This window comes from Macrobrachium rosenbergii, chromosome 2 (assembly GCF_040412425.1).
Source record: "Macrobrachium rosenbergii isolate ZJJX-2024 chromosome 2, ASM4041242v1, whole genome shotgun sequence".
Taxonomy (NCBI): domain Eukaryota; kingdom Metazoa; phylum Arthropoda; class Malacostraca; order Decapoda; family Palaemonidae; genus Macrobrachium; species Macrobrachium rosenbergii.
The window spans coordinates 94,510,638-94,526,859 of NC_089742.1; the positions used below are offsets into that span (position 1 = coordinate 94,510,638).

Genomic DNA, 16,222 nt, shown 5'->3' on the forward strand with positions numbered 1-16,222 from the left:
CATGCAAAATACGGGACAAGGGGTGAACGAATTTTCGAGATAAAACTTATTGATGGCATGTTTTCCAAGGCAAGTTGACTGGAGAATTGTGGCAAATTCTAATAATGAAGTTGGCCCGTGAGTCCATTTTTAGTGGCCATCTTGGAGCTAAGTGTCTACCATATAACTAGCAGTTTCCACTGGCACGGAGTAGTTGTGGATGTCACCAGATTTTGAAGGTCTTGCAACATCTGCCAGAAGGCTGTACTAAGGGGCCATGAGAGTAAAATACCACTAGGAAAGATGCTATTAATGGGAGAGCCACTGAGGAGAATAACATCCTATCTGATTAGACCTATACTGCTCACACTGGAGAGGGGGAAAAGATACATTTGACAGTCGTGAACTTGGCTATAAGGTATCCAGAAGCAGAGGCATTCCCTGAAACAGAAAATGAATACATAGTGGCAGTGCTATTTGAAGTTTTCAGCAGGGTAGAATTGAAATGATAGAGTATGTGAGCTGTCTAGTGAACACCAAGCAGCCCTCCACAATCCCATGTAACCCAAAATGTATATAATGGATTGTCTTAAAGGATCAACAGTCTTTGCTGCAGATGTGCCATGAGAGACCAAAGGATTGGGACCAGATTTACCTACAATCTTTTCCCAAACACCGAGAAGCACCACGTTTAAGCACTGAATTTTCACAGTTGAGCTACTGTATGGGAGGACAGTGGGAGGACCAGAGACTGTACAGGTGAGCACACATTGCCTACCAGTAAGTGCTGGAGCTGATGGATCACCTGAGAGAGACCCCTTGATTAGCCAGGGTGAGTTTATATGCAGTACAGGGATGACAAAAGCATCACTGCAACAAGAGAGCAAGAGATCGTCAGTTCAAGATGGGATAGAAGTGTTAGTGTTATTAATTAAGGTAAACAAGATGAAGCTGCAGTGGAGAGGCCAAATGAAGTCAAACTGTGTCTTTAGCCACTTTATGCTATTTTTAATTTGGTATGTGGTTCAGTCTCTCTGGATTTGCCCATAGTTTTCAATATATATTTAGTGTATATTAGGGTCTTGCACTCTTACTGCCGTTTCAAACAATTTAGGATGTGCACTGATTTTACGTCTGGTATGACTATTTTATTAAACTAATATACTCTTCCATATTTTCTTCAAAAGGAAGTTCAATGGATTCAAGTTAATCAACTTTGAAGCTATATTCTAGAAAATGCCAATTGCACACTCTTTGGCAGCATAAATTTCTTTTCAATATAAAAGGCAAGTATCACGGAACAAAGGTATCTTCATGAGAACAAAAAACGAGAAAGTACTTACTGCGTTAATCAATGTCAAAATGTAGTCGAGTAATCTTGTAGAATTTGCGTTCTTCAGTTTTTGAGGAAAGTTGTTGTAGAGAACATCGTCACAAAACACAGCCAACTCGAGAGTTTTTCTCTTGACAATCGTGAGAGGATCTATGATGTCATTCTGATGTGAGTCATTCTGGTAATTGGAAATAAATGTTATTGCAGTTTTTCTTACAGCAATTTTTTTTATTTTTGCACTAAATTACAATAATTATCATCACTATTGTTATTATTATCTTTTTTTATTCAAAATGAGCGAACAATCATATATGATGAAGATGAAGAAGAGAAGAAGTGAAAAAATACCAAGAGCAGCCGATGTTTTTGCGGACAGAAAAACTAAGACACTGAGCCTAGTGCCTTAAAGCAGCAGTACAGTCTCTTAAACCATCAGCGTTGTAAATATTAGAATAGCTATTATCACCAAATTGATGTCGAATGGTGGTAGAAAATTTTATAACAAGTTTGATATGTAACTAAAATGTGGCAAAACTGGCAAAAGATATGCTGAAAAGTAACAAACAGAAAATGATTCCCAGGGTATTTCGAGATTTATTCAGGAATGTTAATAAAAAAAAAACTGAAAGCTTAATGGTCAAGCCTCATAGCAAACTTATTCTAGTTCCATACACCTAGAAAATGACCACATGCTTGCAACAAGAGTCCTGATGAAAGGTCAAGCCCAAACATTGCTAATACTTGTTTGCTGCCTCATGACAGTGCGGAACATGCTGGGTGAAAGGCCTGCCCTTGAGAGTTTGAGGTAGATAATCTCTTGTGGTGCCTGAATGAGCAAGATAATTATGTTCTCTAGTGCTCTCAGATTAGATTCTGTTTCATGTCTTGTGAGAACATTAAGTGTTTTAATGAATATGGTACAGTATTCATCACAAGCTATATATTCTTTTACTAACTGAGCCCTTCATTGTTACTGGGTTTTGGCTCTAAAATATAGAATACCTACAAGCATGCATTGATTGTATGACTGCAATCACACGCAAAAATTCTTTTTATTAAGTAATATATTGTAGTATTGATAGCAGAAGAAAGTGGCTAAATCAGATATGGAAGGCAGACAGGACACCAGGAGTTTAGAAAAAGGGTCTGAATAAGAGGTACAACAAAAGGCACTGATTTTTGGTAAGTTACCATGGTATGGAAGGTTTGCCTGTAGAGAGAAGAATGCCAGGTAATGAAACTGAAGCATGCATATAATGATTTGAGCCTGGAGTGACGGGTGCACCACCACTCTTTAAGAGTGAAAATAACAGTTAGCCATTACGATTTAAATTTAATTTTATGACTGACAGTTCTGAAACAGATTTACACAATCATTCTTTGATGACTGGTGTTACTAACTTCATCTGTACTGCATGATATCTTGCTTTGTTCATGACGTTAGCATGCCACATAAATGCACCAAACATACAATGAAACTATGTTATAATTAAACCTAAATAACCACTGAGAATCTTGTAAATATTCCATTCTATCCTTCTCCCAATCGAAATAGTTTCACTGTTAGTATTTGAGATTAAAATCAATATATTTTTAATAACAAGAACTGCTCTTGTTACAAAAATTAAGTTCACATTTTCTATGCAGTACCATCTACATTTGAGTCCATAGCTTTCACACATAATGTGGATATATATAAAAAGTAGCATCCGCAGATAAAGAAGTAGCATATACAATAAACTCTAAAGAGGCCCCAACTAGTAGAAATAATTTTTTTTTACTAATTAAGGGACTGTTAATGTAATTGTCTAATGGAGAAACAGGGACTCTATGGCATAACGATATTGTGCACTGCTGGAAAGGATTCTTTCTAATACATATAAAAAGCTGAGTAGTAAATATATCCAAAGCACTAAAAGACTTAGAGAAGCCAAGTACAAGAGACTTCTTGGTGTGATAACATGATTCCAGATTTTCAGTGAATATCAGAGGAGTGAAGAAATAGCCTACGCAGTAGAGGAAATGGCAGGGAATTTGTATTGAAAGTGCAGAACTGATCGTGGTTTTGACTACCCTGCTCTAAGCTGAATGGAAAAAAATGCAGACAGTTCTTGAAGTTTATCTACATATGAGATGTGACAAAAGGAAACGCGAAGGCAACTACAGTAATAAGCAAAAGGAAGAAAAGATAATTAGACGACAAATCCCTAATAAACTTCACCAGAAGAGAAAATATCCACATCTGCCGCGTCATAAGACATAGCAGACAGAAAACATAAGAAAAAATAGTAGATATCATGATGTAGAGAACTGTAAAATCATATAAAAAATATTTTCTTATTATGTCAGGAATTCCATACAGCTCTCAAAACACTTGGACATCATTAAATGAGCTGCATTGTGTTCAGATTAACTTCTCATTTCTCTGTGGACTGCTCAACTTAGTTGTCTCGGAAACATGAGCAATGTCAAACAATAATGCGAATAATAAAATTAAAATAATTTTCGACATTCTTCAGAATTTTCTTACCCATGCAACAGATATCAACCTACACACCACGTTGCTTAATTTACGTTGCTGCATTCACAAATATAGTTTTCAGATATGCTTCAAGCATCACTGTAAGTAGACTTCACCATCAATATCACCTCCAGTGCCGTCCAGCACAAAGGACCTCTGAAATTTTGAAACTCATGCCTCTCCTGCACTTTATCGGTCACAAATCTGTTGCACAGCTCTCATCCAAGTACGAGTAGATCTGGGTCGCCCAACCATTCTGGTGCCCAAATGACACTTTTCTCCCTGGAGTGGTGCAAAGGGCAAGTCCAGGCCATTTCCTTCTCCCTTTCATTATTTCATTTGCATTTGGGACTTTCATCATTTCCCGTAGCGCATCATATCTCTGTCTTGATATCTGACTCCTAATATTCTTCTTAAAACAGAATTGATCTGTCATGTCTATTCATTTATTTTTTTCTGCCTTCAGCAACTGTATTAAATTTTTATAAGTTTTTTCTGAACCCGTTGTTAAAATATTTGCACTTACACATACTGTATGTAGGATTTAAGTTTTTTTCACATATTTCAGATGTTGCTCTCCAGGCCCCCTGACCTCACAGAAGATGGCTAAAGTTTCTTACAAATCTCTGAGATCTATGCTAGTTAACAATTTACACCATCCCCCACTAGGCCCATTTAATTATTGTGCTGATTAGTTACAAAGGTAACATGACTTCTTTTATATTGTTGACTAATCAGTCTTAAATCAACTGGGAGAAAATAATTCCGATTTCTTACATGTGAAATGCAATAGAATATTCACAAAATTAGCAATATCAGAAGAGGAAGGCATCTAAACATATTAGGTATAGGCTACCATTTCCGAATTACTTGAAAGGGATCCTAGGGTTGCCCCAAATCGGAATCAGATCGGTAAATTAGGTCAGCAGGACTGTCCCTCCTGAACGTCTTTATGGGGAGAGGGAGGACCTCTTTGTTGGCTGCCCCTTCGCCAATGGAGAGGGCTAGGCCAAGAACTGTTTAGTGTGTGCCCTTTCCGCTGACCGCTTCAGTGGGCAGAAGGTGGGGTTTCGTCTTGATTGAGTTCTACAGTCTGGGCCTCGTGGAGGAGGTAGTGTGGCTGCGAAGTGGCATTGGAGAAGGGCTTCCCCACAGAAGGTCCCATCCCAACAGGAAGTCTACTGCGGGCTGAATTCCACCCACCACGCCAAGGCGGTGGGGTAGCGTGCCCCAAGGTGTCGTGGTCTGGAGCTTGACTGTGGGAATGGAAATGGTGTGGCCCTCTATCCACCTCATCTCTCACTGGGTTTTCTCATCAACCATGCACCAGCTGGCACTTGGGCCCTAGAGATTAAACTAATGTCTGCAGCAGTGTCTACCGTGACCGGAAGGGTCATGGGCAGGCTAGAGCCCTTAAGGTGGGGCACCAAGACGAACTGGGTTTCCAGTCTCTCGGGGTACAGGATCTTTTGCGGCCCGGCCGTGGAGAATGAGGTGCTAATGAGGTTGACAAAGTTGGTGGTGGGAACATGATGTGGACAGGCCGGATGTCCTGCACTGTAGTGGCCAGCAGCACCACAGGATTTGCACTGGCCCTTTGTAGGGGCTCGGTGACCTGTAGTAACTGTTGGTGGAGAGGGCTGAGTGGATGAAGAGGGAGAGGAGTTCTGGCTGGTAGTAGAGGCTGCTTGTTAGTGCCTAGCTTGTATCGGCACTCAGCTTCAGCGTGCCCCACCCTCTTACAGTAGGTGCACGTAGGCTTGTTCGGCAGTCCATTCTTTGGGTGAGTTGAGCCTGAGAGGTACCCAAGTGGCACTATGCGCTGCTAAGATGTACTGTGGGACTGGTTGAAGGTTTCACATGAATCGGCCATGCGGCAGGCTTCCATGAGGGTGGTGGGCTGCTTATCATTTAGATGTACAGCGAGAGGCCCAGGCGCACATTGGTAAAGATCCTCCAGCATGGTTCGATTGAAGAGGTCCTCAAACATAGTACAAGACAAGGAGTCGAACCAGCGGGTACCAGATTGGGTCTTGTGACAGGCCCATTCAGTCCAGGACCAGCCGACTTCCTTGGCAAGACCTCGGGACCACTGTCTCCATTTCTCCGGGGTTATTTTGTAGGCCTTCGTGATGACTCTATGCACTTCAACCATGTCACCTCTCTGGCTCTTCTCCAGTGAGCGAAGGGCTAGTACTAAGGCTCTCTCTGTCTCGGTGGTGCTGTAGTTATCAAAAAGTGTCTCTATTTCCTCCAACCATGCTTCTGGCTCGTCCTCAGTCCACTTGGGGACGAAGGAATTAATGCTCGAGATTGGAGCATTTGGTGTAGCAGGTGTGGGACTGGAGGCTTGCTGTCTAGCCATAGCTTCAGCATTTTCCTTTTTTGCTCTTTCCAGCTCGAGCTCCTTTTCCTTGAGAGCTAGCTCACTCTCCTTGTAGGCTAACTCATGCTGTCTTCTCCTTTCTTCTCTTTCGTCTTCCAGCTGCCTCTGTTCGGCTTCATACCTCCGCCGTTCGAGTCTTTCTTCCTTCTCTCGCTTGGCCAAGTCATCCATCTGCTCCTTGACCCATTTGGTGAGGTCCAATGCGGTGAGACGTGCCGCTGTCCCCAGCTCCATGAAGGCTTTATAATTCTCTGCTGCATGGTTCTGGTGGGGAAGGGCATCTATCTGGGTCAACTGGACGTACTTGGGCAGCAAGGAAGTGTCCCTCAGATGTAGGGTGACTCTTCAGTGGTGTGGCACCTTTCCAATAAGGTGGCACTGTGGTTGGGTGTGCCGTGTAAAGGTCACACTGGTGGCACTCAGTGTCCTTATGTACTGGTGTAGGTTAGGTACCAAAAGGACTTTTCTTCTGTGCTCCCTTTGTCTGGTTTTGTTTTTTCTTCTTTGGAACCCTCTACTTGAGTCCACTAGTTTGTATTTAAGGAAAAGGCACTCTACCCCAGCAGAGTGTAACAAATGAATAAGAGAGAGAGAGAGAGAGAGAGAGAGAGAGAGAGAGAGAGAGAGAGAGAGAGAGATGTAAGCTATTCGGTTGATGACAGTGCTTCAGATTAGTGGCACTGTGGAAAGAAAATGGAATTGTGGTTGCTTTTGAGGCCCTCGTGAGTGTCTGGTCCCAGTACCCGCTGTGCTACTACCCCCTTCTCATGCAGAGGGGGAAAGGCTACCTTCTGCTTAAGTCTGGGTAAAAGATCTCACTCGTGACTGACAGTTTCTAACTGTAATTACTCTTAACTTGTCCTCATCTATTTGTGGGACAGAGGTGTTTCTGGTTATTTGGTTTAGTTGATTTAATTATCCTGGTGTCGGCCCGAACTTTCTATGAAGAGGGGCACGTACACTCGGTTAGGTTAGGTTGAATGCTTACTTGATATTGAATATATGAGAGAGAGAGAGAGAGAGAGAGAGAGAGAGAGAGAGAGAGAGAGAGATTCAGCCAGCAAATTTGTGCTACCTGAGGAAATTTAAGTAAAATTTTTATAACTGCACTAGCAGGGTTCCTATTTGAAGATACGTCTTCTTGGGCTCTCTTAGGGGATTGGTTTAGCAATTGTAGTTTTCCCTGTAGCCCGAGTTGGGCATCTTACTCTGAGGAGTTATGATTAAAATTATAATTTCTTTTCTTTATATGATTTCTTACGCCAGTGGATTTGTATAGGAATTTCTTATATATTTCCTAACTAAGACATATCATTCCCTGACTCAATTATGTCGTGTTTTTATCTATTGTATGGAACCCTATCCTAGCTTCTATCTATTGCAGTCTATGTCTGGCTAAGATTTTGCGAGGTGGGTTACTCCGCACGACGAAGTAGTCCCCGAAATGGCAATGAGGCAGATGCTAAAGGTGACTGTGGCCCTACAAACCAATCACACAACCCATAACAACTAAGGCTTCAAGATGGCGGACATGGGGAGTGGTCAACCAGGGCTCCAAAATGTCAGATGAATCCCGTTAGCACACAGCAAATTCAAAACAAATGCGGCTGAAAGCAGGCTCAGCGGATGAATACACAATATCTCGAGGCGCATTTGTTTACAATTGAACCACACAAAGCACTCGAATTCCTTTCACAAAACGAATAACGCAAATGCAGGAATACAGATTTAAACTAAATACACCAACAATGAAAAGGATTTTACGTTATGGAGATAGAAAACAAAATTACTATGAGCTATGTTTTTTCTTTTTCTTTCCCGCACTGAATTAATTGCCATCCACTTCCATCACACTTGTGGAGCAGCCGCTAGCAAGATGATAGGGAAATGGAATCGTGACGTCCTGACGGGACTGAATTTACTTTACTTAAAATGCAAAGTATTATGAAATTAATTAACTGTTGCTGTACACTTGCAATATTAATGACACAGGATTTTGATATGCTTCCCACTATATGAACACTTATTAAGTCCAATACGCTTGATCAGACCTCTTCATAGTGGCGAACGCGGTTACTGCTTTTGAAATTCAACGAACTCCGCAAATTTTATCCTCCCTACCTATGAGAGACACGTTAGGCACACTTTCTCCATTATTCCTTGTGCACTAGTTAACTCGTTCAAAAATCAATATCATGCATTAATCCTTGGCCGGGGAAAATAGCAAAATATTAACAATGACTCAATAATTCGGCCCACGACCTTTGCTGGAATGTAGAACCCCACAGTATCTGAACACAGCAAAAGTGTTTCTTTTTAAAATTTTGCAAATTGATAATTATAAATGCTCTCAACGCACGCTTTCCTATCTACGCTAATTTCTTAATTATAAACTGGTATTCTCATTATTATTATGCCTTGTCCTGTCTCCTTGTTTGGAAGAATAGCATGAAATTAAATATCTGACTTCTCTCTTTGGAATTAATGTGTAATTAATTTGATTCCAGGTTCTTTTATCTAAATTAATTAGATCCTAGGCCAGATCGCCAGTGTTACATGTGGTGCTTGGCTGATGAGTTTATTAATTAATTAATGTAATTTATGGTGCCCTGCATCGCCAATTGCACATGCAACCTGTCAATTAAAGCTAAAGTTAACCTCAAAGACAGACAATTACTTAATTGAATAAAGTCGCCAGTAAGGGAAACAATGTATGGGATAATGGATTATTCTACAACAAATGGATTACATCAAACCCCTTTACGTCCCAATTAGTCCTGACAAAGAAGGAATGTGTGGTGATAGCGAGGAAATTGCATGAACAATTGGTCAGCGTCTGACAGTCAATTTCCCCTGCTCCAGTAAGAAAATATAACACAACGGATGTCTATACTGGTAGATATAGCGCGCAGATTCCTATTAGGAAAGCTATTTCTCTTCCGAACAATGGGATCAAGACACAAGGCTGCCTGAAATTTACTTACTTAACTTTCCCTAATTCCTACTTACTGCACGGGAATAGTTTACACAATTCACTAAGCAATATTAATTATTCTTACACTAGACTTCATAAAAGACAATTGATTATACCAGGTTCTCGTAGATGGTGGTGAAGTGGTGAAAACAAAGGGAAAAGATGAAATACAGAGGAAGAATACTAGTGAATCGACGAAGAAACAGTCAAATTTCTGGCTCGCCATTGGTGTGGGTTGCTTGCGCATGCAACTGACAATCAGAAGTCTTGAAAAGACCCGTTCTATGCCTCACTAGTACCAATGAAACAGTAAGAGGGCAAGCACAAAGAATTAGTTACACACAACGCATGTGCTTCTTGCAGCTGCAAGTCTCTCTCTGAGGCATTGGCTCAGGTCATAGCTGTAGTCCTGGGCTGTTTTTCCAACATATGCCTATATGCCTCCAGCAACCTGAAAATTTGACAAAACATCACCAAATGCATAGGACAGAGCAAAAGGAAGCTTATGACCACCTTCACTAGAGGTTACTTGGTGAAACCATCCCTATGGGTTAGGCCCCTAATGCTACATTATCAGCTACTAAAGATGTTACTTTTTTAAAACACACAGCCTACTTCTGCCCGCTGAGCTTCCCTTAGCGTAGACAGAGACGCCTTCCTGTCTTTGTTAGAATAATATTCTCATTTAATAATGGAGACAGGGCAAACAGCAGAATATTTATAAAGAATATTTATAAATATATATATATATATATATATATATATATATATATATATATATATATATATACTGTATATATTATATATATATATATATATATATATATATATATATATATATATATATATATATTATAATAATTTGCTTAATTTTTATTCGTGGCCTTTTAAAGTAAATTACTTTCAGTTAATTTCAATTCAATTTTATTTTTGTGCCACAAGAAAAGCTGGTTAAGGTTGTTTTCGCTCCTACCGAAGGTTTTTTATTATTTAAGTGGTACCTCACCCATGAAAGTTGTTTTGTTTCTCTTTTCATGTAATTATTTGGCTGAAATGCTTGTTTGGTGATTCCCCATTCGCTGCCTCACGTTTGGTGGGGACTGTTGGCTGAGGATGAAGGCAGTGTGTATTCGGCTCCCTATCTTGGAGGTTTTTGGAGACTTTTTTTTCGTGCAGGATTCGAAATTTGAATTTTTGTACAGCTTTGAAGGATTTGCTTCTGTATTTCGGAGGACGTTGCTGGTTTTTCCTCTGGAGACTGTTGCAGCTACTTTCTGAGGGACATCTCCTTTGCTGCGGTCGGACGCCCTTCCCATGCGTTCTGGAGGGCACTGCCTGTGCTCCCCTGCATCCAGTTTTCGTCTTTGCATCCCTGGACTCTCCTGCTGCCTTTGGAAGGACAGCCTGTCTTTCCCCTCGTCCTGTGTGCCTTCGTCCTGCTAACCTCCAGAGTCGTGAAAACGCCTGAAACCTTTTTGATAGCCGGTAAGGATATAAACTGTGCACTTTATATAGATGTTGCTGACACGTGTCAGTGTGCTGTATCCTCCAGTTGCAGACTCCTCGTGACTTCAGGATCGTTTTTGGGACAGCCATGTATGTGGTTCTGCCACTTCTGTAAATTCATTGTATTACTACCCTGGATGTGGTCAACTGATATTCGATATCAATTGTTTTTTGAGTGTTTTATTAAGTATGTAATTATTAAGGTTTATTTGTAAAACCTAGGATTAAGGATCTTCCCCCTTTCATTCTCTCATACTAAAGTTTTTCAGGGCTTTCAGAGGAATAGGTTGTTTTCCTTCCTCCTTCTACTTACTGTCTCTCGATCTATCGTGTGAAAGAGTTTATTTTAGGTGAAGGTTTTTTGTACACCCTTATTCAGTTATTTTTGTGGGGTTTCATTCAAGTTATTATATATATTTTTGTAATAAATAATTAAGTTTGTTTAGCATTTTTTCATTATCCTCTTTGAGTGTTTTTCTGTGTTTTTGCTCTGTTGGTGATCTTGCCCCTTGGCTTTAAATAATCCTTTGTGGCAATGATCTTAAAAATGTAAAAGAGCCTGCTCTTGCCACTTCCTAAGTATTAAATATTTTAGTGAACATGAGTTCATTATATATTTTGGAGACCTTGCCAGGATCATCCAACAGCGTAATTCACGTTTGCACTCAAAGAGGTGTTTAGGTTAGTGAATAGGGTTTGGTAAATTATTATAGTTTCACCCCACTTTGCGAATAATCATGCATCATTTTGAGGTGGAAGAGACTGCTGCTGCCAAATTTTTGGCAGATCCAGATTGGGAGAGGAATCTCTATGATCTAAAAAGAGATCAGTTGTTTATTTTAGCTGAGTTCCTAGATTTGAGTTTGGCTTCAGAGGTTAGGAAAGGTCAGCTTTTATTTGAGGTCATTCAAGCCGCTAGGTCCTATAAAGAAACCCTGGATAGCGTCACTGATGAGAAAATAGAGAATGGTAAGGAAAATGTAGAAAATGAGAAGGGAGAGGTAGGTGCCAGAGATGTGGAGGAGAAAGAGGACAGTCTTAGTAATACAAATAGGGAAATGGGTAATGAAGGTAATGATGATGGTCGAGTAAGTGAACTGAAATTGAGTATTTTGAGGGAACAAGCAAAGATTAAAGAGTTGGAATCGAAAGCAGTTACAGGCTGAAGAAAGGGTGAAGGAGAGGGATCATGAAATTCAATTGTTAAAATTGCAGTTGTCAGCTAATAATGGTAGTAATAATCGTAGTGATAATGACAAATTTAATTTATTAAGTGCCCTTAAACTTGTTCCCCTATTTAATGAAGAAGACATCCCTGAATTCTTTATTTCTTTCGAGAGGATTGCTAAAAAGCTGAATTGGCCTCGGGACATGTGGACCACTTAAAAGGTAAGTCTCAGCGTGTGTACAATATGCTTAACGAGGACTTGTCATCTGATTATGACTCCGTTAAGGCAATAATCCTAAAAGCTTACGATCTTGTTCCAGAGGCATATAGGCAAAAATTCAGAAATTTTAAGAAGAGTCCGGATATGACTTTCGTGGAATTCGCGCAAAAGAAAGAACAGTTCATGGACGATTGGGTAAAGTCCAAAGAGGTTGACAGTTTTGAAAAATTTAGGGAATTAATTTTGACCGAAGAATTTAAGAGGTCTGTGTCAAGAGAGCTAAAGATTCATTTAGAGGAGTTGAAAATTGATTCTTTGCAGGAGGTGGCAATTGCCTCTGATGAGTACTCCCTTGCACACAGGCATGACTCGGTAAAGAAGGAAATTCCTAAAAAGTTCTCTCCCCATAATGGAAATAGTTGGCAGGGAAAACCTTATCAGAAATGGTCCAATGACTATGATCAGAATACAAATGTAAACCGAAACGTAAATAGTGGTAGAAATGGCAATGTAGAGTCACGTAGCTACGTGTATAGTAGTAGGTCTGGTGGTGGTAGTGGACGTAGAGAATTTCAGGAGTCTAGGTTAAGTTGTTATTGGTGTAACAGGAAGGGTCATGTAAAGGCAAATTGCTATGCCATGAAAAATTATTTGGAAAAGAATAGAGAGCCCGTTAGTGTTGTTTCTGCAGAGAAGTCTCCAAAGGAAGAGGTATTAACTGAAAATAGTAAGTGACTGACATTTGCTAAGTACATATCGAATGGAACGGTTTTCACTGATGGTAACAAACAAATGGGACGTAGTGTTAAGATTCTTCATGACACTGGTGCAGCACAATCTTTAATTTTGAGAAAGTCTGTACCTAATGGGTTTGAATTTTCAAATAATGATTTTGTAGTTTTGGGAGGATTTCCTAACACGGTTGCTTCTTATCCTCTCGAAACTATGTATCTAGAAACTGATTATTATAAGGGTACGGTAAAACTGGCGGTGGTCGACAGTTTACCCGTTCCCGGTGTTGACATGTTGTTTGCTAATGATTTAGTGTTACATGATGAGGCAAATTATTTCCCGATTTTGACTCTTACAGAGACAGGGGATGATGAGTGTTGTTTTGATGGTTCTGTGTTGGAACCAGTCTCTGTTATTACTCGTTATCGTGCACGAGAGATTGATCTCGAGAATATCAATTTAGATATGGATGAAATAAATAGACAGACGACTGACACTGTGACGAGTAGTAGTAGTAATAGAAGTAGAGATATTTTATTTAATGATATTGAATGGGATGTCGAGGCTTTAAAAGAAGCCGAAACAAATTAATTTTCTGATTTTGATGATTGTGATCTTAATGATTTATCAAGACCTGTTTTTCTTAAAGAAGGAGGTTTGGTGTATAGAGTCAGTAGATCAGCTAATGCACCTGCTGACCAGGTAGAGGTTGTGAAGCAATTGGTAATCCCAGAACAATACCATTCTAAATTATTATTTTTAGCTCATGAGAATAACCTTTCAGGGTAATTCGGGGTCATGAAAACTTTTCAGAAATTAGCTGAACATTTTTTCTGGCCTGGGATGCGTCGTGATATGAAGTGACATGTATTATCTTGTAAAGTTTGTCAACTCATGGGGAAGCCGAACCAGAAAATTCCTAAAGCTCCCTTAATTCCTATACCGTCAGCGGGGGAACCTTTTAGGGAAGTGATTATTGATGTAGTAGGTCCTTTACTGCGGACACGCGGGGGACATGAATATATTTTGACAATGGTTGATAGGATGTCACGTTTCCCTGAGGCTGTCCCGCTGCGGAGTATTAGAGGGGAAAAAATTGTTGAGGCATTGGTTGGCTTCTTTACAAGGTTTGGTATTCCCAAAATTATTCAGAGTGACCGTGGTACAAACTTTACGAGTAGGTACTTTAAACGAAAAATGAATGAGTTAGAGATTGACCATGTTACTTCCTCCCCTTATCACCCTGAAAGTCAGGGCCAAGTGGAGAGATTTCACCAAACCTTTAAATCTATATTAAAAAAATTTTGTTTAGAAACTGGTTGTGATTGGGATAAAGAGATCCCTTACGCTTTATTTGCGATCAGGTCAACGCCGAACAAGACGTTGGGTTTCTCTCCCTTTCAGCTTATTTTTGGACATTGTGTTCGTGGTCCATTGGATGTTGTGAGGGAATACTGGGAGGGAGAAACCCCTGATATGAATATTTTGGATTATGTATCTAATCTACAGGAGAAGTTGTGTAAAGCTTGGACCTTTGCCCGGGAAAATTTAACAAAGGCTCAAGCTACTATGAAAACAAATTACGATGTTGGCACCCAATTGAGACATTTTGATCCAGGAGACAGTCTTGGTACTGCTTCCCATGCCTGGGAATCCACTCAAGGCTCGATTTTCAGGTCTGTGGAAGGTACTCAAGAAACTGAATGACGTGAATGACCTTATTGAGACCCCTGAAAGACGTCGAAAAACCCAAATTTGTCATGTTAATATGTTGAAGCCTTTTGTCAGTAGAGAAGTAGAGGTAGATGTAGAAACAGTGTCACTGATAGAGATAGAAGTAGATCCTATGGTAGATATTAAATTATCTGTGGGACCTGATGGTCTGTCCAATAATTCAAGTATTCTTGATAACCTTGATGTTAAATTTCAGCATCTGGATAAGGATAAAGCAACGTCCTTAACTAAGTTAATTAATGATTATAAAGATTTGTTTCAGGATACGCCAGGACGAACTAATATTTCAGAACACGATGTTGATGTAGGGGAGGCACAACCTATTAAACAGGGTCCGTATAGGTTGAACCCCTCCAAAAGGGACATCGTTAAAGACGAAGTGAAGTATATGTTGGACCATGATCTCGTAGAGCCCAGTCATAGTCCATGGAGCTCTCCGGTAGTCTCGGTAAAAAAGGAGGGTGGTCAGCATAGACTATGCTTTGATTATCGAAAGGTTAATGCGGCTACGAAGACAGGGCTTTCATAGGAATTGGTTGTTTTCCTTCCTCCTCCTACTTACTGTCTCTCGATCTATCGTGTGAAAGAGTTTATTTTAGGTGAAGGTTTTTTGTACACCCTTATTCAGTTATTTTTGTGGGGTTTCATTCAAGTTATTAATATTTTTTGTAATAAATACTTAAGTTTGTTTAGCATTTTTTCGTTATCCTCTTTGAGTGTTTTTCTGTGTTTTTGCCCTGTTGGTGATCTTGCCCCTTAGCTTTAAATAATCCTTTATGGCAATGATCTTAAAAATGAAAAAGAGCCTGCTCTTGCCACTTCCTAAGTATTAAATATTTTAGTGAACATAAGTTCATTACAATATATATATATATATATATATATATATATATATATATATATATATATATATATATATATATATATATATATATATATATATATATATATATATATATATATATATATATATATATATATATATATATATATATATTTTATACGTATATATGTGTATATATATATATATATATTCAATATATATATGGGTGGTATATATATATATATATATTTATTCAGAAAGGACCTCATTCAAACTGGGTGGTATCTGGTGGAGTATTTATTCCAAAAGTTACAAGCTTTCTTGGACAAACAGTCCACATGACCAAGTATGCGTGCAGTGACCAGGTAGTAGTCAGCTTTATTTATATCTGTGTGCTGGGTACTTTTTATCCTATAATCGCCTGGCTGGTCCAGTGTGACTCCCACCCCTTCGTGACCTTGGCCTTTCTTTGCCCCCTGGAAGAAGAAGGGGGCAGAAAAAGGCTAAGGTCACGACGGGGTGGGAGTCACACAGGAGCAGCCAGGCGATTATAGGATAAAATATATAAGCTACAGCTGGACACAGACATAAATACAGCTGTTTGACTACGCGTCTGGTGAATAAACGCTCCACTTGATAATGTGCACTGTTTGTCCAAGCACAGAACAATTGTGTAACGATTAAGTTTATATATATAATATATATCCATCATATATATATCCAATTTGATATTATATATATATATATTATTATATATATATATATGCATATATATATATATAACAATTGATGGATATGTGATTATATATATATATATATATATATATATATATATATATATATATA

At 39.3% G+C, this 16,222-nt stretch overlaps 1 protein-coding gene across 1 annotated transcript in view; it reads right to left on the reverse strand.

The window, feature by feature from the left end:
• The window catches only part of LOC136843715 (uncharacterized), a 780,729-nt gene that overhangs the window by 344,383 nt on the left and 420,124 nt on the right, over positions 1-16,222 (reverse strand). Inside the window, 1 exon segment of the mRNA XM_067112312.1 lies at positions 1,323-1,490. Coding sequence (XP_066968413.1) covers positions 1,323-1,490 — 168 coding nt within the window.